General features: G+C 44.1%; 2 protein-coding genes across 10 annotated transcripts in view; one reads left to right on the plus strand and one right to left on the minus strand.

Moving 5' to 3' along the window:
* The first annotated feature begins 276 nt into the window (after nucleotides 1-276).
* Sesn (Sestrin) lies at nucleotides 277-9,653 on the plus strand. Of its 3 annotated transcripts, none has more exons than XM_065494277.1 (7): nucleotides 277-611; nucleotides 4,323-4,864; nucleotides 5,222-5,415; nucleotides 5,614-5,876; nucleotides 6,609-6,799; nucleotides 6,859-7,003; nucleotides 8,461-9,653. In XM_065494277.1, the coding sequence occupies exons 2-7, from the start codon at nucleotides 4,482-4,484 to the stop codon at nucleotides 8,545-8,547; spliced, it is 1,263 nt and encodes a 420-aa protein (XP_065350349.1). In that variant the 5' UTR covers nucleotides 277-611; nucleotides 4,323-4,481; the 3' UTR covers nucleotides 8,548-9,653. The 3 variants fall into 3 exon arrangements, with proteins under 3 accessions (XP_065350349.1, XP_065350350.1, XP_065350351.1); XM_065494278.1 differs by having other exon boundaries at nucleotides 278-611; nucleotides 5,222-5,394; XM_065494279.1 differs by having other exon boundaries at nucleotides 278-611; nucleotides 4,558-4,864.
* Nucleotides 9,654-9,719: 66 nt separating this feature from the next.
* LOC135946185 (ecdysone-inducible protein E75-like) overlaps nucleotides 9,720-25,464 on the minus strand; it is a 37,821-nt gene continuing 22,076 nt past the window's right edge. For 2 of the 7 annotated variants that reach the window (XM_065494269.1, XM_065494270.1), the window contains 6 exons: nucleotides 22,872-22,960; nucleotides 16,910-17,054; nucleotides 15,240-15,478; nucleotides 13,526-13,744; nucleotides 12,856-13,410; nucleotides 9,720-12,733 (listed from right to left, as the gene is read on the minus strand). In XM_065494269.1, the coding sequence (XP_065350341.1) occupies nucleotides 12,074-12,733; nucleotides 12,856-13,410; nucleotides 13,526-13,744; nucleotides 15,240-15,478; nucleotides 16,910-17,054; nucleotides 22,872-22,960 (1,907 nt within the window). In that variant the 3' untranslated portion in view covers nucleotides 9,720-12,073. Of the gene's footprint in view, nucleotides 12,734-12,855; nucleotides 13,411-13,525; nucleotides 13,745-15,239; nucleotides 15,479-15,950; nucleotides 16,247-16,909; nucleotides 17,055-17,345; nucleotides 17,370-18,281; nucleotides 18,566-22,871; nucleotides 22,961-23,141; nucleotides 23,411-24,051; nucleotides 24,077-25,464 lie in introns of those variants that run through there. The other 5 variants (XM_065494274.1, XM_065494271.1, XM_065494273.1 and 2 more) reach the window with 5 other exon arrangements.

The raw sequence follows: 25,464 nt of genomic DNA on the forward strand, positions 1-25,464 counted from the left end.
AAGCCTTAAAAATAGCCATAACCGGTTTCGGTTCATCCGGCAGCCATTTTTTGATCATCTGGAAATATCATCGTTGATATATCAAATTCTGATATTTTTTCGCTGATATATCAGTGATATTGATATTTCAAATATCATATCAAATATCGATAATTGATATTGTTTTTTTCACAAAGTCACAACCCTAATAAAAACCGATTTCACAAATTTCTAACCGGTTTTTTGTTGCTGCCACCAGCTGCGATAGCTCTTTGGCGCGACCTCTTTGGCTTGCCCATAAATTTAGAGAAGTGAAGGAGGAGCTTAACACTGACACTGTTCGCTCGGTAACTCGGCTCGGTTGGAAACAGGCACAGACTGAAGAGGCAGCGGAGAGCGAAATTGAAGAAGAGACGGACAAAATCGGTGGACGAAATTGCCGACGCTGTTAAAATTCGACCTGGTAGCGAAACACGAGTGCCAGAGTTCGATCGCCGACCGTGCTTTTCGAAAGGAGTGCATTAATTTTGTTCGTTCGGCAAGAGTGCGGAAGAATGTCGAGGCCGCAGTAGGCCCTAAAACTCGCACCCCCCGTGTCACAGTTCGGATGCCAGCACAGTTTTTTCACTGAGGTTCGTATGTGAACGTGCATGCCCGCTGTCTTATTTCATCATTCTCTCGTTAAGTGGAAATTAGGGCCGTCGGCCAGTCGTTAATTCCTTGAGCAAACATTTTCATTGAGAGTATGTAAACAGAAATATTTAATAAGCGCGCCCTGTTGATTTTGGGAATTATTTATTACTCGTTTCCTAAAAGGACCGTGAAAAACGAGAGCCTTGGTGTCTGTTTCGGTTGCATCATATGTTCGTGCTCAAGGTCTGTCTAGGTTGTGCATGTATGTAACAGAGTATGTATCGTGCGTATTGTTTGCCGGGGTGGGGGGCAATTAGAAGCTCACATACGGGCATTCTTTCCTCGCCCGAGCACAATTATGTATTGCAACAATCATTGTTGTTGCCGCCTTCCTTGTTGCCAGTGGTTAATTAGCAACCTGCGGACTTCTGACTCACGACACCTCTTGTTTCACTTGAATTCGTGTTGTTCGAATTTCAAGCACCGCAATTACACCCAAAAATGATTGACATATTAAGGAGCCTGCTTCACCCGACGTATCAGTGAAGTTTGTAACCTAGAATTATGTAAAATAATGAAACTAACTTAATTTGCGTGTCAATGTTATTGCTGTCTCTACCAGTCTTAAGTGAAACAAAGGCCCTGCGCGCGGCCAGACGGCATTCCAGCTTTTTTTTCAGGCTGCACAAACACGCTTAGAGGCGATTTGTTGTTTGCCTAGGTTTTTAGACCGTCAAAGTAGAAAACGTATAGGTTTCATTTCACACGGAACTCCATTGAGAATCTCATAAAATCATGGCCTCTCAGGTACTCCGCCCTGAAGGTCGCATCGGGTTTTTAGCACGCTCTAAAGGACGCCGTGTTTGGTGTCAATTCACAGGTTTTGGCTAAAATTCACGAGTGAATTTCAATTTAGGAAGTGAGCTTGGTAGTTAACAGTGTTGAGGAATTCATTCTAAGTTCATTAGTTTCTAAACGTTCGGAAAACGGGAGAAATCCTTGGCACAGAAAGAGATTTTATTTCACTCTTGTAAATATGGTTTTAGTGTGTTGGCGAGAAAAAAATAGCTTTTTAACTAAACTAAGGAAATGTTTTCTTTTGGAAATGAAATCGATATCTTATTTTGCCGTGAATGTAGACAACGCTTAATTTAAATTCTGAAACTTAAAGTGGAAACCTTTTCACAAATATGATGCAATCTCGCCACCAAATTTCTCTCCGCTCGTGAGCACATCCTCTATTTTATTACCCAGTTTGTTCTGCTTGGGCAGAGATGTAGTAAAACCAAAGCACCAAAAAATACGTTCTATGGAAATCTTCTTGGAACAATTTGTTGTTTACTGCTCCTAGCACTATCCATGAATGACAAATTGGTTTGTACAATACTGACAATGAGGGATTTTTAATGAGCTGTCGTCTGTTAGAAGTTTAAGGTTCGCATTTGGCTTGATTTAGATGGTGGTCGCGGTTCGCGGTTGTTTCTCATAATCAGGAAAGTGGCCTATTGCTGTATCAAATTATTATATTTAATTAAGAGGTCTCAGCCAGCCGCGCCAGCCGTCAGCTGCCGTGAATCTGGCTGAGCTGCGCCAGCCGTGCCATTCGCCGGTGAAAAGGGTCTAAAATTAAAAAGTGCTGGAGATCAATTTCTTTTGGCTCTTTGGGCCGTTGAACCCTATAAAACTTCACGTTTAAAATATTTTTAGCCGCACCAGCCACCGACTTCAGTCTCGCGGCTGAGACCTCTATATTTGTCATTTTTATTACATGTGTCATTTGAGAAGGGCAGTGGTTGGAGGATATAGCATTGCGTTACTGATAATTTCATTTCCACGTCCGCTTCCTCGGTTAAAATCACCAGCAAAAGTTTTCCCAAAGGGCATTTTCTTTCAGTCGTTAAAATGAAGAAATATTTTATTCATAATAATTCAATTGAAGAAATTTTATCAATCGGAGGTTAGTAATAACAGCATTAAATATGCTATAAAATTTAATGGGAGCTAATAGTATGTTCGTCTGTTCACACTTCGATTTATAAATAAAACTAGATCCGAGAGTGCTTATCTAAATTTCAAAGTCCGATACGGATAATTTAAATCTAAATGCAGTGGCTTCGTCGGAAAATGATAATCCGAGTGTTGCTGTGTGTAATACACATCTAATTCTCACAATTAGCACCTGCAGCACTTTGGAGTGAGTCAGTGTTTGATGAGCAAACACACAGGATGAATTTGCATCACTGACTCGGAAGTGGCTTTGCCTTCTCTCGCGTGATTCTCCGCAATAATGGAAACGCCCTTAATGTGACTGATTTACAACCACTACCGAACGCCAGCTGCAATTTTGCACGATTACTGGAATAGCTAGGGAAGACCACTTCCGTCTGGGATAGGCCTATAATTTTAATTGTATTTTCCTCTTTCAAATTTCGTAGAAGTTCGTTTATTGCAAAATTCTGGTGACACAATCAGCGGAAGTGCCTCCCAAGGGTAGTGATCTAATAAATATTTCGATGAAGGATCTCAATAAATATATTCCACGCAAGCATGGTCGCTGCTAGTGCTAGGATCGTTTGGGTGGGAAAAAAATGCACATCTTTGGTCACATCTTTTCACCTTGATTTTTATTTGATTCGCGACTTAAATTTGACCTTGAGTAATGGCAAACAAGCTGACCGGGACTGGATCAGTTGACTCTTCCTCTCAATACCAGACACCACATTGGTTTTCTGACTGGGAGTTTCACCGCAATCACTAGTGGATTAGTCACTTGGAGAAATAATGTTTGCATGCAATGAAACACAATTGCTCATTTTGAGTCAATGCGTCGTTTCCAAGGCAACTGAAAGATAAGCGCAATTATAATGCTCTCTGATTTGATTGTTGGAGAGCCCGATTAAACTCAAAATCAAGGGCTCAACTTCTACAAGTGTTTGCTTTAGTAGAGGACAGAACAGGGTACTAAGGGCGTGTCTTTAATTTTTCATTTCTAGTGTATATTTCAAGTCATTTTTCATTTCCCAAATGCCCAAATTTATCACCTCCCAACAAAAACAACAACAAGGAAACAATATTGATGCTACGATTTAGTCGGTTAGGTTATTGAATTTGCATAAACTTGGTCAATTATGCTAGCTAAGATTACGATATAAGAAGAATAATAAGAAGAATTTTCCGCAAATGGATTTATCAAAAATATCATAACAAGAAAAACTATATTTTAATATCATTATTATTATTTTTTAAAGATCAAATTGCATTATGTTTTTGACTAGCATGAAAAATTTGAAATCTATTCAGTTTAAGAAAATGTTTATTTCTTTGCTCTAAATTTGAATTTTAAAAGAGTTACGCAGCCTGGAACATTGAACAAACCATCATGGCAAAATTGTAATTTAGACAGGATTAACTTCCTATCATTCGTTTCATAAAATATGTTCCAATCTTACTCAAATTAGACAAAAGCAGTATTTTCAACCAATTTCTACATATTGTTAATTTTTTCAAGCCTCCATAAATCGCTGAAATTGTCGGATCGCAATATTTCTCTTGAAATTTGTTCAAATCATGACAGGCTTCATCAAACCACAATAAAATGAAGTCTAGTTCCATTTCAAAACGTAGAATACAAACAGTTTCCTAGAGACAATTATTGTCCCCTGCTTATTTCCTTCGCTTTATAGTTTAGAACCTTTTTTTTCTATCTACAGGTTGCGTTGCTTTCTCTACGATCTACGGACTCAGTTTGACTCTTTAGTCTCTGCCCACAACCCACCTGAACCAATAGGCTCGCACGATCCATTGTTGACGCTCTGAATATCTGAATAAATCTGCTGAAGTATTCAAACTTGGCCAAACACTCTTGAGAAATGTTTACTTCAGACCTCACAAAGCTGTCAGTTGTCAGTCGTGCCTTATCTCAGTGCGGCCACTTCATGCTTACAGAAGGATATAACCCGTGGGATTCCAAGCTGGAGCGCATCAAGAACACGATGGGTGACCACCCAGATTACCTGAAGCTCTTCCTCAGCACGCACAACTTCATCTTGCGCGGCGATGGCGCCCTGCCCTGGGACTACCGCCACTATATCGCCATCATGGCGGCGGCGCGCCACCAGTGCGACTACCTTGTGGACATCCAAAAGGAGATGTTCCTCGAGCATGGCGGCGACCCAGCTTGGCTCCAAGGCCTGGACTGTGTGCCAGACAAGCTCAGGAGCCTCAACGAAATCAACAAAATCTTGGCACACAGGTCACAAAATTTTGCCTCTCTTCAGGGTTGCAATAAGCAGGCATTAAATGCAGAGAACTTTGAACTTATCTTGTTATTTAAAAATTTTCTGTTCAGGGTTTTTCCAAAAAATTAAAATCTGAATAAAATAGGGGCAGTTAAGAAAATTTTTAACGATGGTTTTTTTAAGCCAGTTAAAATAAGAAAATCTTCAAAACACTAAGTTTTGCTCTTTACTATGCAAAGTAGAAATTAAAAAAATGATATCCTAATTATTTCTTGGCAAGGAATTTTTTAATTTAACTTATTTTCACCAGCAAGGTGGTGTGAAATACTGCATGTTTAAAATTTCTGACCGCATTCTTACTTGACCCACAGGCCCTGGTTGCTTTGTAAAAGTCACATCATACGCCTCACCAAGGAAAGCAACTGGTCACTGGCAGAGTTAGTCCACGCGATTGTGATTCTCGCTCACTTCCACTCTCTCGCCAGCTTCGTTTTTGGGTGTGGAATCAATGACCAAGATGACCCAGACGCACCAGTTAACAACAGTAAGAAAAACCTAATTTTAGGTTCGTCTGAAATTTAGTTACGCGTTTAAATTTGAATATTACAAAGCTGATGAAATTAGAGAGGATTTTTATTTACGGATTTTGAGTTAAATTAAAAATATCAGTCTACTTTAACTTCAAATAGCACTTTCGCTTGACATGAAATATGAATACCATCAACTACTTGTACGTCATTGGCTAAAAATTCGTATTTTTCAGGTAATGTTGAACCTGAAGTGCGCGTCGATCAGCTGATGGAGCGGATGAGGACGCTTTCGCAACGGGAGGAGGAATTCTCAGTGGAGGAGCAAACACAGCGCTTTCTTCGCGTTGATCATCGAGATCAAACAATCGATATTGAAAATTCGCGTGTTTTAAAACAAACAAGCGGCCTCGGTCACTTCATTGAAGACACAGAATTCACTTACCAAGACTTTCAGAGAAGGGGGGAGACAGGTGATTTTCCTACCTTTCGGGTGCAGGTTAGTCTCTCATTTAATGATTAAAATATTTTAATTTACCTTATCTAAATATGGCTCTTATTGGTAAACGTTTACAAGAGTTGTTGCAATCGGTAATTTTAAAGCGTGAAAATACCTTTTTGTTAATTCAGCCTTATTTCAGGGCTTATTTTATATGTTCATAGTCCTATAAAAAGTAGGGTGCATTGCATACCTGGGTTTTCAAAATCAGGTCAAACCACGAGAAATACATAATAGCTTGAGGAACTAAAATAAACCCGTAATAAGAAGAATGGATCTACTCGGAGCTAATTTGGGATAGCTAATAGTTTATTATTTAATAAATTCTAGTCAGGCACTCCTAAACATGTAGATGTGGAAATAAGAATGGAAGAATACCTTTTTTGAATTAGTGTGATATATGAACAAAAACGTTTTTTCTTTTGTTGTGGCGGTCATTTACTGGTTAGGACTTTGCACTTATTATTTTCATTCTGAAAACATGCGCCTTGACTAAACAAGGAATGCAATGTATGCTCACCACTCACCAAGCAAATAGTCTGTGTAAATATTATTAATTAGAGTCAAAGTTTGCTTTGATGTTGATAAAAATGTAAGGGTTGCATGGCTTGATTTCTAGGGAAAGTTATTAATTGAAAATCTTACATCATTACAAGTGGTTTTGACATTGAAACAAATTTCTGCAATAAAAAAATCATACCCCTTTAACTATCTAATCTCTTATCTCTACAGGATTATTCGTGGGAGGATCATGGCTATTCTCTAGTCAACCGCCTGTACAACGATGTTGGCAACTTGCTAGATGCCAAGTTTAAAAAGGCCTACAACATGACCTACTACACGATGGGTGGAAACAAGGATGTCGACACATCCCGCTTCCGCAGGGCTATTTGGAATTACATTCATTGTGTGTTCGGCATAAGGTTCGCTCTTATTGTTGTAAAAATTCGAGAACTCGCGTTCTAACTTTAATTCTGCTCAGACACGATGATTACGACTACGGCGAAGTGAACCAGCTGCTGGAGCGGTCCCTCAAGGCGTACATCAAATCGACCTGCTGCTACCCCGAGAGAGTTGCGACCAGAGACTTTGCCCAGGTCCTTGCAGAGTTCGAACACAGTGAAAAGGTAAGCCTTTGATTCTGTTTCGCTAGGTTATTTCGTAGGAAAACAGATTTCTTAAACTATTCTTAAAACAAACCTGTTATTTCTTTGCTACAAATGCTTGAAATTGGACAATAATTGTAAATTATTTCAAAAACCCTGATTGTTCAAAGTTTCATTAATCATGTTAATCCCTACTACTCAAGGCATTATCTCTTTTTGCTGGATTAGTAAGTCAAGGCTAATCTAATTAATCGTTAGAAAAATCCTTCCCAAAAGCTTTCAAAATTCCTTTCAAAAGACTTCTGAAAATGGGATCAATTTAATCAAGGTTTTAGAGAAAACTACAAAGCGAGTGATAGAAAGTGTTGGTTAGTCAGCTCATAGCAGCCATAATAAGTTTTGGCAGTGTTGAATTTTTTTCTCGAATCATACGAATCCACAACACTAAGACAATGGTTTAAATGGTTCGCTACAATTTCAAGTTAAAAGATTTTTTATTTATGTTGAATCATTAAAAATATTAACTGCTTGATAAACATTTTAAATTTTTAAAAATTTTCTTATAAGTGAACTTTTTACTGTTGGGACTGTCAGTGATTTAGCTTCATACGAAATTCAGTTGGATAAATAAATTCAGTATTTCACGGGGTGGAGTTCAGATACGCAAATTAATACTGCTGATAATGGTTTTTACAGAAGACTGCTAACCAAAAGTCATCGTTCTAGCAGTCAAATTTTTCCATGATTTTGCACAAGACAGAAAAAGATTTCATAAAATGGAATATTAAATTGCATTCCCTTTTTTTATTGATTTGGCGTTTATACCGTTTGAAGCATGTTATTAATAGTTTTATAGCTATGTTCAAGGCGCATTACGCTGAGTTAGTGTCCTCACTAAGTGTCATCGAATGAAATCTCATTTTCATCATACTCTAGACAGTATATGATGTGAGAAAGAACGCAAAGTTAATTCTCCACATTAAAATTGATCAATAGTTGCCTCTTTGATCGCTTTGTCACAAAGCAATGTCTTGACTTTTCTGTCTCTGGATATTCATGTTTTTTCAATGTTCGTGGAAAGCTAATAGTGAGTTGCATGCGTAAGCGGTGTAACTTTTCGGATGACCAAAAAATATTTTGCTATACTTATATTTAAATAATGCATATTACATACGAAGTGCATATTAAATGCCTTTACAATCAATCCTGTGAGTGAAGCTAACGCTAGTTTTCTCATCAATCAACACTAATCACTGCTATTGCCACAAGGCAGCGATTTTCACTCTCGTGCAATAAATTTAGGTCTTCTCTCTGAGACTCTTCATATTTAATGGATCCTGTTCAATTTGATGAGATTTCGGGACAAACCAAAGTATTGATTTTTCTCCCTAATCTTGCTAAAAGCGACAAGTTTTTGCACACTGACTTGTTTAAAATTGAATTCAATCATGCTAATTTTGCGTTAAATCGTTTCGCAGGTGCACATCAATCTTATGGTGCAGGAAGCACGGATGCAAGCGGAGCTGCTGTACGCGTTGAGAGTGGTCATGAATCACATGAAATAGAGCTTGCTGAGGACGCCAACAAACTACTGCTGTCTGATTCCGCATGCAACGAATCCCCCCACCCCCATGGTGCACCAATTCCGAAAGGAAAGTTGCAGTTTTATAAAAATTGGCGTTCTGAATGCACATCAGATGTGAACGATCAACGCGAGCTCTATTTTGAGATGCGACCTCCTCCCACCCCCGCGCGTTATATTATACCCTTACTATATAAAGTAGTTATGTTAATTAAAACAATTATAATCTGCAGAAATATGCGATGTATTGTGTAACTATGTGATCAAAATGTAAGGCACGCTGTCGCCGCTTGAACAGACGAGGGGCTCGACCGCGCTGTTCTTGTTCCACCGTCAAAATGCTCGAGTCCCTATGGTTTGTCTATTCAACCGAATACAAGACTTGCCTCAAAAGTCGACTGCACTTGTGAACAACTTGGCACAAGATTTTTCCTAAGTTTTGCTAACTTTTTTAAACGCCGTCCAGTTTGTCGTCTGCCCCACGGAACTGCTTGTTTGGCGGCCAACTGGATCGTTTTATTTCGGCAATCTAAAGTCAGCCACTGCCTGCCAGTAAACGCTTTTTAATATTTTATTTCCCAAATTTTTGTAATTTTTTAGAGCCTTTGTTAAAATTTCCATTCGTTCGTTTTTCAAGTGGCGCTGCGGCTCAAATTAAGCCGAAGGAGCTTGCCAAGTTCTCTCTCCTTGTTTAAAGACTGATGCTAGAGCGGGGGAATTCCTTCAATACCGAGAAGCGTGTACCCGAATGGAATATTTTGGTCTTAAGGTTATGATTTTATCAGCTTCTCATTTTGCTGGAAATTCATGTTATCTGAACTGCACATGTTAATTACGGTGCCGAAGCAAGCACATTCTTATTATTGAATTGCCAGTTACTTTTGAGGGTGCCAATCAAAACTGCTCTCAAACTGTTCAAGATATTTAGTGATTATTCAACTGTTGTCTGATAGCAAGATACTGTTGTTATTATGTAAGCACACACTGATTCTCTACTCAGTCGGAACAGAGTTTCAAAAGTTCATATTTTGCGAATCAGAGCTACTCTATTCATCACCGATAATAAAAACAGATGAATATCCAATTTAACCTGTCTAGTTTTCTTTTTGCTACGACCTTTATTTCGTGGGATTTTTCAGGATTAAAAGAACGGCATTTAATTTAAAATTACCATATTTTATTGACCACAATAAACAGTCATTATACCAACTTAAAATTATTACATTATTATTTTTTCACATTTTCTATTTATTATAAAAAGAAAACAATGAAACAGTTCATACTTCTGCAGCAATTTTCACTCACAATTATTCCCCTAAAAACCATTTATTGTAGCTTACAATCGAGCACAAGTTTTTCATTCATTGCCTGGTTCGTACACAAAAAAGCAGCAGTCACTCTCATCAAAAATTTTTCACTTTTACGAGATGATTTTCCAAGTAGGTGGGATAAGAAAATAATCCAAAGCATTTTCCGTCAATTAGAATTGCAGACTAACAAAAATATACTCTGTGTGTTTCGCATAAAATTCTCGTCATCATCATTATATTTTTCCTTTTCAAGTTCTCTTAAAATGTACCAACAACACAAATTAGAAAGGACAAAAGAAATCAACTTGAAGAGGATGTGGCGCGCGCGTCAAGTCATCGATTAAAAAGCAAGTTGCGAATTAGGAAACAGAACCAACGTATACAGAAATTCTAATTTCCCGGGAAAATACTGCACATGAAAATTGGTCCTGACACAAGAAGTGTGAAGCAAGGTTCCGCGAACGTGCCATTGCCTTCGGGGGAGAAGTGAGTGAGGGAAATGTAATTTTTTGTACTTTACAAGTGTGATTCGATTTCGGAAAACTGGCCCGGTTTGGATGAGTTTCGCGTTTTTCACAAAGTAGCGCCGGCACGTTCGCGGAGTGAGACCGCCTGTCCAGGTGTGTGTATGTGTGAGTGTTTGGTTGGTTGGTTCACATTGAGAGTAGTCGCCTAGCTTAATTAATTAATGAATTAATTACTTTTAAGAGTTATACAGCATAGAGGAAGTTGTATATAAAAATTCGTATCTCGCTGTTGTGAATGCAATCGAAAGTAACGAGAGAATAATTTCGATTTTTATGCGGGTGTGGTGTACGAAATTGTTTGAGGAAACGAACGAAAATAATCATCAACAACGGCTGCTAACCAATCGCGGAAAAATATTAAATAATAATCAACGATTATCACAAACAATTAATTAATCAACTAAATAACCAGTTTTCGCGGATCGCCAAATTTCAAAATAACGCGTCTTACGAATTTAATTCTGCATTATATTCTCGCCGAGATGTTTTTTGATGTTACACATTAATTACCTAGTTTTAGTTATGAATTAGTTAATTACTGCTTTAACTACTAAACGCTACACAGACTTTTCATTTTTGTGAAGAAGTTTATAAAAAATGTCGTCATGCATCACCCGAAATCGCACTGCGGGCGCAGTCAGAATGATCAGAAAATCTTTTGCTAATAAATTAATCATTGACTCGTCTATAAAACGTTCGGGACACTGCATTTTGAGAGAGATAGAGAGAGGGAGAGAGAAAAATCTTCCGGGTTTTGTATGTACATGGAATTGTTTGTTTCGTACTGCCAAAAGTTTTGCCTATGGGTGTTTAAGTGTGTGATTCGAATCTACAGCACAAAATGTGTATGTTTAAATGTGTGTATGTGTGAGTTAGAGTGTGTATGTGTTACAATCTTCTTCATCATCATGTATCAATTATTAAGTTTTAAAACCAAAAATTGACGATTTGGTTTTTAGTCGTGTGTGTTTTACGATTACATTAATTTATAATAAAAAAAAGTTTGCAGCCGAGTTTTTCAAACTCGCGTTGGGGAAAATACATCATCAGACATATCGCATGCCACGGATATTACATTATGATAATTATTACGTACCATATTTACAGCATTGCACTAATTGTATCAAATTTAGAGTCCGTTTAATTAATTTTACTTGGATTTTCTCTCGCGTCAGAAACTGATATATTTATATTATACTGAGTGTTGGATCGAATTTCAGCGTTGATGTACAAAGTATGATATAAGAGCAATAATAATATTACACGACACAGTAGTAATAATAATAATAATGAGACGAGACAGGTGCTGATAGGCTTTGACGAAAAATAACTCTTTGCTGAATTTGTACATGTACACTAGTCAAATCATCGCGCAATCAATCAACATAATTATAACACATTACAATTATTACAACAGCAGTGCGGCGGCGTGCGGGCACGCGCTCGCAGGTTCTTAACTCATACGTAATTAATTTAAAAAGTCAGTATTTGGTCTTAGGAAGTGAAAATTGCACTCTTCGTCATCTGGCACATAAAAAATAATCATCGTAGAGACAAAAATAAAATATTATCGAGGAAAAAAATTCAAACAAAAAGTGTGATATCAGAAGAAGTTGTTTTAATAAGTCCGAAAGCAACTTTCAACTCTGCCACAGAGTTCGTGTAAACGCGCTTACATCTTGATGGAGAGGTTGAGCGGTTGCGACTCAGTCGGGGCCACCGCCTTGCTGCTCATGATGACAGACGTCTGGCCGCCGGCCTGGGACGGCCACGTGGATGCCGCGGCCGTCGCCGGCGCCTGTTCGTGCAGGATGTAGTTCTGGATCACCTCTGCCTGCTTCATTTGCTCGGCGGTGAGCTTTGGCGACTCGGCCAGAGATCGGGCCAGCATGCTGTGCGTAGCACTTAGGCTGGCCGCCTTGTAGCTCGATGGACTGGACGCGGCCGTCGGCTGCTGCGATGGGCAGCCCGACGACGTGGCACCGGCCGCCGCAGCAGCCGCCGCCTCCTCGCCTGGAATGGGTCTGCGGAACTTTTTGTGCGGCTTGTAGGCCGCCTCCATGAGCGAGTTGGTGTCGTAGAGGGGCGGCGCCTGCAGCACCCTCTTCAGCACCGGCATGTCCTCGGGGAAGGCCGTCGTTGGCGGCTCCTCGGTCACGTCCACGCATGAGCGCGGCGAGCTGCACACTGAGGTCTCGGAGAACTTGTCCAGCTTTTCAGTGCCAGACTCGATTCCAGAATCGGACGGTGGCGACTCAGGGATCTTGCGCGCGTACTTGGTGTTTGGCTCGTACATGCTGGCTGTTGAGCCACGTCGCTTCAGACTGCAAATCTACCGAGCAAAAATTAAGAGGACCGGTTAGCCAACTGCACTCGTAGAAGTAATGAATTTATAGCTATTATTTTTTATTCCTTAAGAAAAAAACAAGCGATTGGTAGTTTGTGGATAATTACCTTATTCTCGCAAGACTCATCAGTCGACGGGGGAGATCCTTCCATTTTGTACGGACACGAGGAAGAGGAGGAGGACTGCTGGTACTCGGAGTACGGACTCATCTCCTCGGACTCGACGCTGCTACTGCTGCTCGAGGTCTCCTGACTAGCCCAGTTGCTGCTGCTGTTCTCCTGCTGCTGCTCGGTCATCTTGAAGGCGAGCAGCTTCTCAGAGTGCAGTGTGTTGAGGGTGCGCAGGTCGGGTACCTTGGCGAACAGCTGCTCGAGCACGGCAGGTGCGTTATCGCCGTGCGTCTCAGTGACCAGTCGCTGCAGGGCGGTCTTCAGCCGCCTGTGCATCTTCTCCACGAACTCGACGTTGCGCAGGCCGGGCCTGTCGGGTGCGATCACCACCACCGAGCAGAAGAGCCCGACCTCGGCGTCGCTCAGTCCCAGTCCATTCAGCCGCTCGGCAAAGTCAAACATTGAGTCGACGAGGAAGCGCGCGTTCGACGCAGATAGACGCGCCGAGTCGCGCGACAACACCTGGCCGTTCAGGCAAACTAACCGTCCGGTCTGGGGACAGAAAGAGAGAAGCACACGGTTAAATTTCCGCTTTCTACATTTATATTTTCTGACTTTGAAATTCCAGGTTAAATCTAAATGATTTTTTAACTTTTTCGAGCCTCACCTGAGCGTCAAACATGGCTGCCAGGCGCAGGAGCAGCACCTCAAAGACTCCAGCCTTGAGCAAAGTCACTTGGTCTGCCTGTGCAAGCAGCGAGAATCCGGGCAGGCGTTTTGCAAACTGGACCACGCCACGGATAGCCGGCGAGAAGCGGGCCGAGAAGTCTTGTAGGGCCTCCTGCGCACCGTTCAGGGGGACGGCATTGGGGTTGAGAGGGCATGCCTGTAACAAACACGAGACGCATGATGCACAAGTCTCATCCAGCGTGTGGTGACGCGTTTCACGTGCCGCTTATCACCCCAGTCTGCACATTTTAATGCAAACAAAAGAGGCAAACGTGATAAGAGAGAGAGAGAGAAAGAGAGAAAGAGAGGCGGCGACCTTGGCTCAAGGTTAATTTTTCATTATTGTATATTTGTTATGGCAACAGTTTCCGTAGGCAGCGCTCGCTCGTCGCAAGGACAAATCCTGCATCGATCGAGGGTGCGAACGCGGCGGCCCTGGACGGTGGATAGACTTTATTCTTTTCGATTCGCCCCACAGGTTCCCGTCGGCCGGTGTGCGGCGGGCGGGCGGGCGGGCGGGCGGGCGGGTGGGCAGGCGGGCGGCAGACGCAACAAGCGCGCGAAGCCCAAAAGTGGTGAGATCGATAGGGGCGAGGAGGAGGCTACGTGCTGAGTGTCCCGCCCGACACGGCTCGACTCTGGCGAATCCACGCGCGGTGCAATGTGAGTCACGTGTTTTTCGCCATCGGCTTGTGACCTTGGCGCCGCGGCGGCCTTGACTCGCGCGCCGCGCACTGAGTCGATAAAAGCAAAGCAAGCAGAGCTCGCACCCCGGCTCCAACCCGCAGGCCCCGCCCTCCGGCCGATGACGCACAACGCCCGAGCAGCAAGGTCCCGGGGCCTTCACGTCGGGGGTTCACGAGGGGATGGCCGCGAAATAGGACCGTCTAACGCACTTTTCGCCGTCGCGCATCACTTTTTAATGATATACTGATGATAATGGAGTCGACGGCGGCAGCGGCGGCGAAGAAGGCGACTCAAGGTTCTCGCTGACATCACACAATGCGCGTGGCCTTGGCTGTGAAAAATGAGGAAGAGCAGAGGTCGCGGCAGGGTTGTCCGCCAGACGGACGAGTAACGGCCGAGAGTAGACTAATTGGGCCGCCCGCCAACCGGAATTGTTTGCAAAAATTCGCTCGCCGCTGTAGCAACCGTCCTCGCGACCGTGAGCACTTGCAAATTTATTTACACACATAGTAGCAGCTCGCACAAAGGTCGCGGAGCGTTCAAAAGCCAATTAGAACAAATAGAACACGGTGCAGTCGAGTGTGTGGTACTTTTATTGTGTTGCGCTAGATAAAGATCCGCGCCAAGGAGAAAGGGTCACGATCTTGTAGGAGTGAGCTTTATTATTCAGCAACTACGCCAGCCAGACGAGCTCTCTCGTAGAGGACGCGGCGTAATACTAATTGCATCCGCGCGCGCGGGTGCATTCGCCGAGGGGTGGAAATTCCGCTCCCAGGAGTGGCGAGCAAGGTGAAAACAGAGGGCACCGCGCAAAACGTCAAAGGTCAGAGATCGAACGGAGCGGCAGCACCGGCCGAGAAATCGACCAGGAAACCGAAGGGGAAAAAAGAGTCGCCAAAATAAGCCGCGAGCCAAGGTTGCCCCGGTCGAGGGACGAATCAAACAACGCCGAAATAGACACTTACCAAGGTCGTGGGTGCGCAGAAGCTAGGATTTTCACGAGCGTTCTGCAGGAAGGGCCGGATTTTGTCCTGCGTGAAGTCGCACGTTTCGATGTGAGCACGGATGACGGTGGTCATGAGACGTCCTTCGTCCTCGAGCTCTGCGGCCACGGCCCTTTCGTGCGACCTCGAACTCGAACTCTGCTGCATGGCGGCCAAGATGCGGGCCTTCTCGCGCTTGGGCACGCGCCCAAATCTCACGGCTGAAACATACAAGATCGAGAGATGAGACGAGTTATCGCATGCACAGCCTTGCTGCATATATGCATTTTGATGCGAATTTCGATCAACCCGAATAGGAACAGCAAAAGTCGGGAGAAAGTAAACACACGCGCACAACGAGGTTAAAAGCGGTGAAAGTATTCAAAGAGCCGACCCTAGCCACCTCGCTCAGTACACGCTGCTCCACTGAAACACTTTTTCCTTATAACTTTCGCTGAAAGTTCAAAGACTCCTCACGGCCTGACAAAGCATTGCAAATCCGCAAGATCCACCAATTTTTTTTAAATAATTTTTAATTTCTAAATAGTTTAAAGTGAATAGATTTCACTTGAGGTTGACTCTTTTTGCAAAAATTAAAAATCGGGCTTAATCCCTGTAATGAATTACCAATCCTTGATATTAATTACTAAATGAGTTTGCAAGTTTGGAAAAAAGTTTCTATATTGTACTCACGAGCATTGTGGTAGGAATATCTTCCGGACAAAATGCCCTTCAGAATAGGTAACTTGTTTTCCGTGTCCATTGCGGGTAAAGTCGGAGAGGAAAACGAAATGAGGAACTGCGATATCCAAATTAAGGTATGGCCAGGCTGGTAACTACGAATTCACTGATCACAGGCGAGTCTAGTGCGGCATTATCACCACCGACCGATTGAAATAGCTGCGCGGCGCGAGGTTAAATGCCGTTCTCCGCGTCCGCACCGTCGGAGAGAGCACACTCGAATGTGGAAAATAGCGCGCCTGAGCCGTGAGCTACCAACCTACCGCCAGCCAGCCAGCGAGAGGCAGCGGGCGGAGGCGAAAATCACTTTCTTTCTCCGCCGTTCGCATACAATTTCTCTAGTTCGTGTGCACGAGAAATCGCAATTTGATACGAGATGAAAATGAAATCGCGCGCGCCTCTGATCCCATTCCGCACCACAGCCATTTTATTGCCATTTTCACTTTTAACGTATACGCACGCCGACCGAAATAAAAAAATTAGCATTTTCCCCGTCAAGTTTGCCGCGTTTGTGGTTTTGAGGCAACCGCGCCCGAAATAGATTATTTTGCCTCCGGTCACTTTTATCGGGTGATTCGAAAACACGTCATTCTAGCCACTTCCTGCCCCTTTGGGTTGGTAGCCCTCGCTCGTCCGCTAATCTCGCTCTAACGTCATAGCGCACCAGAATTTGCCCTTGACCTTCAAGCCGAGTGCGAGCTATTTCAGTCGGCGTCGACCCAGCCATCTTCGCTCCGACAAATGGCCGCTAAAATCTATAACTCGCTGCTTCCTCCTCTGCAGCACCGCACCACCCGATTGAAAACCTCGGTTGCGTAATATTGGCGCGAGTGACGTGTGCGAGCGAGATTAACTCGTCCTTTGCCAATGTGAAGCACTGAACAAAGCAGCAAAGAGAAGGACAAACTCACCGTCACGGCTCATGCCGACCGCGATGCACTTCTTGAGCCGGCAGTACTGGCAACGGTTCCTGTTTATCCGCAGGATCGAGCATTGCTGGTTTTTAGTGCACGGCCTGTACTGGATTTTCTGCTGGATGCTACGCCTGAAGAAGCCCTGTAACACAAAACGCAAAATTTAAGTCGAGTGTCGGACATAAGCTGAAAATTTTTACAACAAAGAATTATATTAAAGGGATATTCCCCCAAAATTTCGATTTGCCGAAAACACGAGACAGCAACAACGCCTAGTAGCCTTCGAGTGTGGTTGATTTCCAACCAGAAGCCCCTAATGCCAGTGATGTAACGAAACCTGTCAGAGGCTGAAACTAGCACACCTCTCCCAAAAATAGCCAAGCAGTGCGCGCAAAACGTCAGTTTCAAAATTATTTTGCACAACATAAGTGACCTATCTCTACAAACAGCGCATTAGTGCAGCCTTGCCGTTCCACGCCCGCCGTTCTGCTGAATGCAGTTTCTCAACTGCGGAGTTAATCGATCGAAAAGTGTCTGGCTGCATAGCGTAGTACATAATGTGCTTCACAGCGACGGTTGCATACGCTAGGGAGTAGGTGGGTGGGTGGGTGGGGTGGATGAACCGATTCAACCGATGCAGATCCAAACAAAGGCGGCGCCGGCGGGTGCCACCGGCGCCGACGAGGAGTCGTAATGAGCTCTCGATCCCATTTTCCTCTACGGTACTAATTTGCTTTTAATTGCGAGCAAGAGTTCAAAGCAGGTCAGCCGGGCGGGGAATGAATGCACTTCTGGCGAGTGCAGCCAACGCTCGTCTGCGTCGCCGCTGCATGTTGGATAGGTCAGAAACAACGGTCTAGCGGGCCGACGTGCAAGCTCGACGTGAGCTGTGCTGGGAAGCGGGATTTCGAATGAGTTCACTGGGTTTGTTGAACTCGCGCCTCTGTTTTGCTTTCGGTCCGTCGCCGCACCGCGCTACTGGAGAAAAATGGTCTGAGACCGAAGGTATTTTTAAAGTGCTCCGATTTTATCATCGACAGTTTGATCAGTTGTTAGGACGGGAATTTTATGATTTTACTTGGTTAACAAGGTACATGATTTTTGAATTTAGGTCGCAGATATATGTATAATAAAAAAAATATATTGTGTGTGGCCCAGTTCTTTCGCTGAATTGATTTGTTATAAATTAACGAAAATTTACTGCAAAATTCCGATTATCCTGGTTTGCTAGTTGTTATTATATTTTGCATCGTGAGCTTTGATGGGAATATACAGCGATTAATTTGAGAAAAGTAGAAAATGCATTTTTATGAAAGAATAGAGCAAACTAAATATGTATATAATCAAATAGACTAAAAATGGTTTATACCCAAAGGTCTCCAGGTTCGGTGTCGCACATGACTTCCAATTGTGGTTCCTCTTCCTCCACTTTTCCATCTTTCTCTAACTGATTTTCCGCGAAGGTCTGCTGCTGTGGCACTAAAAGAGCCATGGTTCGCTTGTTTAACTCGTCGTTCTGAACACTGAACCGAATTCGGGACACTAAACTCTGAACACGGACAGCCCAACTGGTGAGCAAGTGAATCCGCCACAAACTCGAATTGATAACTAACTAAGCGTAAGGCCTACGCGGTGTGTTCAGTAGTGAAAAAGCGGGCATGGGGGATTCACAAAGGGTCGACAGCGCCACGGCGCGTTCACTGGCCGCGAACTGTACTACGCGACTGACCCAGTTATGGGTTGTTGCACCAACACAGCGCGACCAACCAACCCAGCTTGGCCGCTTAACACACGGCAGAATGGCTTTATGCATTAGTGTGTGTGTTATTATTACGAGAAGGAGAGAGACGCGCGGCTCTAGAAAAGTAAAAAACGCTCCGCCTTCTCGTCATTTTTAAAATGCTTTTTCTCCGTGTGTTGCCGCGGCCAATCGCGTCACTCGGCCATACAGAAACGAAAAGGTTGCGTCAGGGAAATGGGTCGTAAAAGAGCGCGGGTTATCGAACCCGCGACTTTTTTCCCCAGCACTCCACCTTCGCTTCCGAGAAGAAGGGTCCACAAATTCGAGTTTTTTCGCCTGGTTATTGCTCTCTGACGCAGAGAAGAGGTTACTCAGTCAGCCAGCAGCTGACGAGTAGGCGGTTGAACTTTCAAGGAAATTCAATCCAGGTTGTTTGCTTCGATTATCAAGGAAAACACAGTCTGTGTTTTATACCTGCGACTTGAAGATATTATCTCGTTACAGAAATATATTCCGCTCGAGCAGACCAGTAAGACGAATGAACCATTAATTTGTAGCTTCCTGATTTGTTTATTACTTTTGCCATTCAACAAATAGTGCAGTTCTCATTGAGTAATGCTTAGAAATTTGCGTTTGCATTTCCTGCTTTATTCAGTGTCGAAATAAAATATCTGCAGAAAAATATTTATACAAATATGGGATGAATGTTGTGATTCCCTTTTGCTGCGTTAATCAAAACAACCAGAAGTGGAAAAGAGCGCAACTTATGCATTATTAGACAGCCTATTAAGGCTGGTAGGAATGAATGCTCATTTGCAAAGCAAAACAAGGTCTGATTCAGCGGAGTTTACAAACACCTCGATCAGACCTCCTAAATGCAACTGGTGCAGGTCGTCGAGTTGCTTGTGCAACTCTTCTACGCATCCAGCAGTAGAAGACCCAGATTTTTTTCGGCTAAACTGCGCACATCGAAAAGTGAGCGTCGGCCCGCAGCAAGCAAAACAAACAGCAATCACGCAATACCCCGTGTGCGAAAAGAAATGCTTTCTTTCTCTGCTTCGTTCTTTCCGCTCGTTTGCAGGAAGCTCAAGTGGTGCATGAAGCGGCCACCGATCTAGAGTGACACAACGGCCAAAATCCATCTCTTTTTTCGAGTATACTCTCACTCACTGGAGTAGCAGGTTATTGACCCACGCTCCACATTGCGGGCGGAGGAGTTTGCGTCAGACGTGACGTCACGCAGCGACGGCCGGGTCATCGGCCCTCTTCCTTAAGAACAAGGATAATTTCAGCGCAGAACGCGGGCTAAGTGAGCGACCCATACTCATCTCCTCTCCTTCGCTGACTCAACGGGGCAACTGACCTCGAAGTGAATGTTCGAATTTCGTCGAAAAGGGATTGCGAATTGCGAGAGGATCTCTCTTCAAAAGAGAACTAAGATTTTTTTAAATATTATTTTTCCTGTAAGATCAGGACTGTGGCAACCTACTTGTAGCCCTGCAAGTGCAACAACCTGCGCGCGATTGAAAGGAGCAGACTGGAAATGGAGCAACTTGCCGTTTATTTATTTCTAACACTAATAGAGCAAAGCAGCACTGTACTCTGCACAAAGAGTCAGAGCCAGACAGTTGATTTATATTCCTCGCACTCGAACCGTACACCAGAAGCAACAAATAATAATGTGATTAAACAAACAGTGAGCAGTAGAAAACTTAGTCCACGCTAGGTTTCTTGATATCTCTAACAATAAGCTGAGTGGAAATTTCCAAATGGAAAACTCGGTCCACGTGATTTAATGAAAATCCGGTTTAAATCCAGGCCGCGAACCACGTTTCGATAAAAGCATTTCCATAATGATTTAGGAAAGATTTGGCCACTCACATGTACCACCTCATGGTTGAGGTTTCGTCAAGAGTGCAAAAGCCTTTCGAGTGAGTATGCACACAATTACAAATTCAGGAAGCGCAAGCACACAATAGCGGCGGCGGCGGCGGGAGGTGATTACACAACGTGTATATTAAAGAAAAGCGCATTTCATGCTGAAGTCACACCGATCTCTAACTGCAAACATTTTTTGCGCCGTGTTTAGACGGCCGTTTAGTGCGAGAGCGCGACAATAAACAAATCAGCGGGTCCTCGACCTCTGGAAATCGAGAGCATTCAACCCTCCCAGCTCGGCGCCCGGCCACTCTGCGCATCCATGAATCGCGCCCCGGCAGCATGAATGCGGAGGCGGTGGCAGTGCGAGTGAAGCAGCGAGTATTTGTAGCGAGGTGAACGACCCCCGCGCGCAACTGGGTCACCCGGGGATGTTTCCGTCGGCCGAACCACCCCTGCGTTTCGTGGCACGTAGGCAACCAGGGCTGCTTCTCGACGGTCCGTATGCGCGCGGCCATTTTCTGGGGGCCAAACTTGCGGCTCTGGATTGATTATTTCCCCGCCGACAAGAGATCAAAATAACGAAAATCAGGGGGTTTGAGGAAACCCTCCGGGTACATGAATTTGTTAACTTTGCACTCTACTTCGAGTTAAGAAGTTTACTATGCGTGTTGCTCAATTCAACCTGCACTCAATCAATTATTTGTACTGTCGATGATTTTTTTTTTTGAAGTGACAAAATAAATATCTTCAGCATTATTGCAAAATTTAAGTTCTATTTCAGTTGCATCGAATCTACTGTAAATAAAATATTCTAATTGAGGTTGGTGAACTTTGATTCAATTTTTCTGCTCACGTCGTATTTATGTTGTGTGTTGTAAAACAGAGTTGACACGATTTTTAAATAGGCGCACTTTCCGTTGCAATGCAATGCGACTGAGAATTCCCTAACAAGACAATGTACGAAATAAATAATATCGATCACTGGGCCGCGTTATGTGATTCATCCGGCTACGCAAGATTGAAAAAAACCTGGTGAGTCATGTAACTCTACAGAAACAAGTGCGTAATCGAATACTGGTACGACGGAATTTCCGCTTACGGCTTTTTGGTCGAATGGGGAAGATGGCCAAGATAAAAAATGCTAATGGCCAGCTGCGTGGGCTTTCCGAGAAGGTGAGGCAGACGCAGAAACTCTATCAAAATCTGTAGCAGAAGGTCTTGTTCGAGAACACTAACGGTACACGCCGGCTGCCGAGCGCGATCACGGTCGTCGCGTCTGTATCGTTGTTTATTTATTTATTTTCTAGAAGAGTCGTGCAATAGGTAACTGAGAAAAGTCGCAGATGAAAATAACTTCCAGGACAAGGCATTCATTATCAGAGATTGCCTCAAGATTGATTGAGAGTGTATCTCGATTAATTCGCTTCCAGGCGGCAGTTAGTCGACCTTGCCAGAGAATTAGCATCCCGCGGGCGGTTCTCATTAAAACTGGACTTGGTCGGAGAAGAATGGCGATTAAAAGCGAAAATCAATTCAATTTGACTTCCATAAAAGAGTACTATTTTTCAAGACTCATTTCAAGATAGTCACCACCATGCCTTGAAATTAGTGGTCATAGTGTGTGATTGGATTTTAATATTAGGCTTTATCTTTTTGAATTTTTCGGATTTTTATTTTAATGGTGGACCAAACAGCAAACACGAAAATAAAATCAAAATTGTTCAACGCTGCGACTCGAGTCGGCGGTGGCGGGTCAACTCTCTCGGATGAATGCTAATTACACCGGATCCAGTGCACAGGTTCACTGACACACGGCGCGCGTGAAATTAGCAAGCACTTTTGATGATAACGCGCGCGCGAGTGAGTACTATTAGGAGGGGGACCGTGCATGCATGTTCTCCGCGAGCAGCAGCTTTTTCCGTGCGAACAATATACAATGTAATAATAACGTGACTTCCAAAGGAAAGACGGAGATGGATGTTAGTCGGTGCGCAAGCGGTCAGTGACTCGTTCATGTGCTAGTGCACGGCAGCGGCAGGCAGCGCCACACAGAGTCGGTGACTGAAACTAGACGGCAATGTACTGACGTGAACCCGCCAACGAAACGAAGAAGAGTGGAGTGGAGGCACCGGCTCGCTCGCCTGCTGCTTATCATCATACAACTCAAATTATCTGCCTGCGTTTTGCTGCTCTATGGTAGAGGAGAGGCGGCAGGGTGTTTGAACCTTCGCGGTTATCCTTCAACTCGGCGGATGCCCTTGTTAAAATTTTGGGCGTGCTCTTGATTCGGCATTGAGGGGAGCTAATGAAAGGCGCAGTTTCCCCAAATTTTCTTACCTTGCATCCTTCGCACGAGTGTACTCCGTAGTGGAAGCCGGACGCTTTGTCTCCACAAACTCTGCATAATACTGTGGTTCCGTCGAATTCTGAAACAAAATCAGAAAAGACGTTTAAAATTTGCGAGCAAAATTAAAATATTATTTAGCTTAAACCCTTTCAGACAACGTTGGTAATTTTTGTGTGACCATGTGAGTGGAGAACGCACGAAAGAAAATTAAACACCTAATATAATCCGTGATAAATTCGAATCAGCGAAGATTCCCTTACCGATATTCAGCTGGTCCGCCGATTCGAATGTTGTGTCACCGGTGACAATCATCGCGGCAGAAAACAATTAAAAAGAGCGTTCAAAGGGCCGCGTGCCGGCGAACGAAAACAAAATCACTTTCACTAGCGCCGTTCCGCCTTCGGACACAAATTCTGCCAATTTCGGACGGTAAATAAAGCACCGTCTATAGAAGCACAACACACAACTCTCGCATGTTTATGTCCAACTATGGTTTGAAACTGAAAGTAAAAATGACAGAAGACGGCAGGCAGCGAAAACGCGCCGTCCGTCGTCGTGTATAACATTGAGAGTGAGAAAGCCAATAGGCCGGGGTCGGTGCTGGCCGTGGGCCAATCACGGCGGCCGTACCTGAGCCGGCGAACGCAACATGGCCCGCTATTCGCCGGCGCGTTGGCAGAGTGGGGCTGCCCGCCAGGGGAATTATTTTTCTCTCTATAGGTCATTGGACTTGGTCGGAACCTTGAAACTGAGTTTACTAGGGGTCACCAGAACAACTTGCTCGCGCTGCACCACCATTAGTGCGATAATTCGCTGAGCACAGTCATAGCCGCAGCTGCGATAATTAGCACTGGCTGGCAGGCTGGCTGCAGCCACCCGTGCTGGTAAATGCGTCGTTTTGGGCAGAGGCGCGGGCGCGACTTTCACTACAAACGACCAAAACTGGCCTTGAACTTTTTGGAGCTGGCGTCCGTCCGCCCGAGCACCGGATTTGCTTTGGAGATCGCGACGCTTCGATTGGAGCTCGGCTAAAAGTATTAATGTTTGCGTCTTGCCATAGTTTTCATTGCCAGATGCACCAATTTCTAGATTTATACTTCGAAGCTCTAGAAGAGCGGCATTTAAATATAAAGAAACCCTCGATGTGCGACCAAAATGCATTTCACTCACCAGTTTGCATGGTGCAGCGAAGTTTTGAACGAGAAATCACGAAAGTCTGGGGTGCCGCTGGGTGAGAGAGAGAAAGAGAGGTGGTTGCTTGCCGGAGCCGGGGTCACGAGACTCTGGCCGCCTCAAAGGGGTTGAACGGCAGCCAGCAAGTGGCTTGTTTTCCCGCGCAACGCATGCGCCCCGATTTCACGTGCATATTACACGTGAACAAGTCGGCTGAATGCACTTCAAATGTGCCAATAATGTTTTTGTAAAACACGTTTTCCATTATTTGTATCGTCAGCTGACACACGAGCGAGTAAGGCTGACTGTCACCGCAACAACAACACCCCTAGTCACATTCCACCCCCGGAAACGTGACTCATATGATAAGGGTTGCCGAGCGGAAGTAAACCCTTTCTTGAATTTTCCACCGTTTTTCGCGGATTGCAGCGAGAGCCTCGCATCAGCATTTTTTCTGCCGTGGTATGGTCTGTGGTGTGGGTCTGGTGATTTTTGCACGGCAGAGTCGGCTCGGGCTGAACGCTGGCGCCCTCTCACTGACGAGACACGCACTCACTCGACGCTTGCCAAGGTTCACTGACCCAGTGCGTCTAAGTAGGGCAAGAGACCTTGTCACTTTTTTCAGCCTCTGAATAGAGGTAAAAGTGAATTGGCCCAAAAAGAAATTACCGTGAGCACGCGTACGCTGACGAAGAAAGTGGAAAGATTCACTTTCTTATGGCCAGTGGACCTAGACAGGTTATCAGGTTAAGTAACGTAAGGATTTGTACCCAGTGGATGGTGGAAGGACTTTTTCATACAAATGTGCAATTTTTAGATTAGGAATGCAGCCTTCGGTAGGATTTTTTATTAGCAGATAATTTAATCTCAACGATCAAGGCAGAATTCAATAATAGACCTTCAGATGGCATTATTTTACAACAAAAGAAATACCGCTCCGTTATCACCAAACTTTTGCGCACTTACGACATCATTACTAAAATCTAGAGATTAAGCCAAATTGTTTTCAACGCGCGCTAATTTCCCAGCTACGATAACAGGCAGGTTGGCAAAATCACTATCGGACATTCGCCCCGCTGTAAAGCGAATTCGACGTTTTTTCATATTTTTCGACAAGAGCGATTGTTTGCACTCGCACACCGCGGCCGCGGCGGCGGCGGTGGCGGCGCACTTGCACAGAACCCTCCTTCTCCTACTCCCATTATATCTCGCTGGCTGGGTCCTCAACCTAAATCGCGGTCAGAGACCTTCCATGCAACCAGCTCCACTTGCTCAAGTGAGCCAAGCGAGCGCCACGCCAGACGAGTGCGGTCGCAGGCTCAACTGCGAATTCTGCCTGTCGCTGGCAAAATTAGAGCCTGAGACGAGTGCATACTTTACAATTACTATTTTAATAGGTTAATCCAGGAA

This window comes from Cloeon dipterum, chromosome X, assembly GCF_949628265.1.
Source record: "Cloeon dipterum chromosome X, ieCloDipt1.1, whole genome shotgun sequence".
Taxonomy (NCBI): Eukaryota; Metazoa; Arthropoda; class Insecta; order Ephemeroptera; family Baetidae; genus Cloeon; species Cloeon dipterum.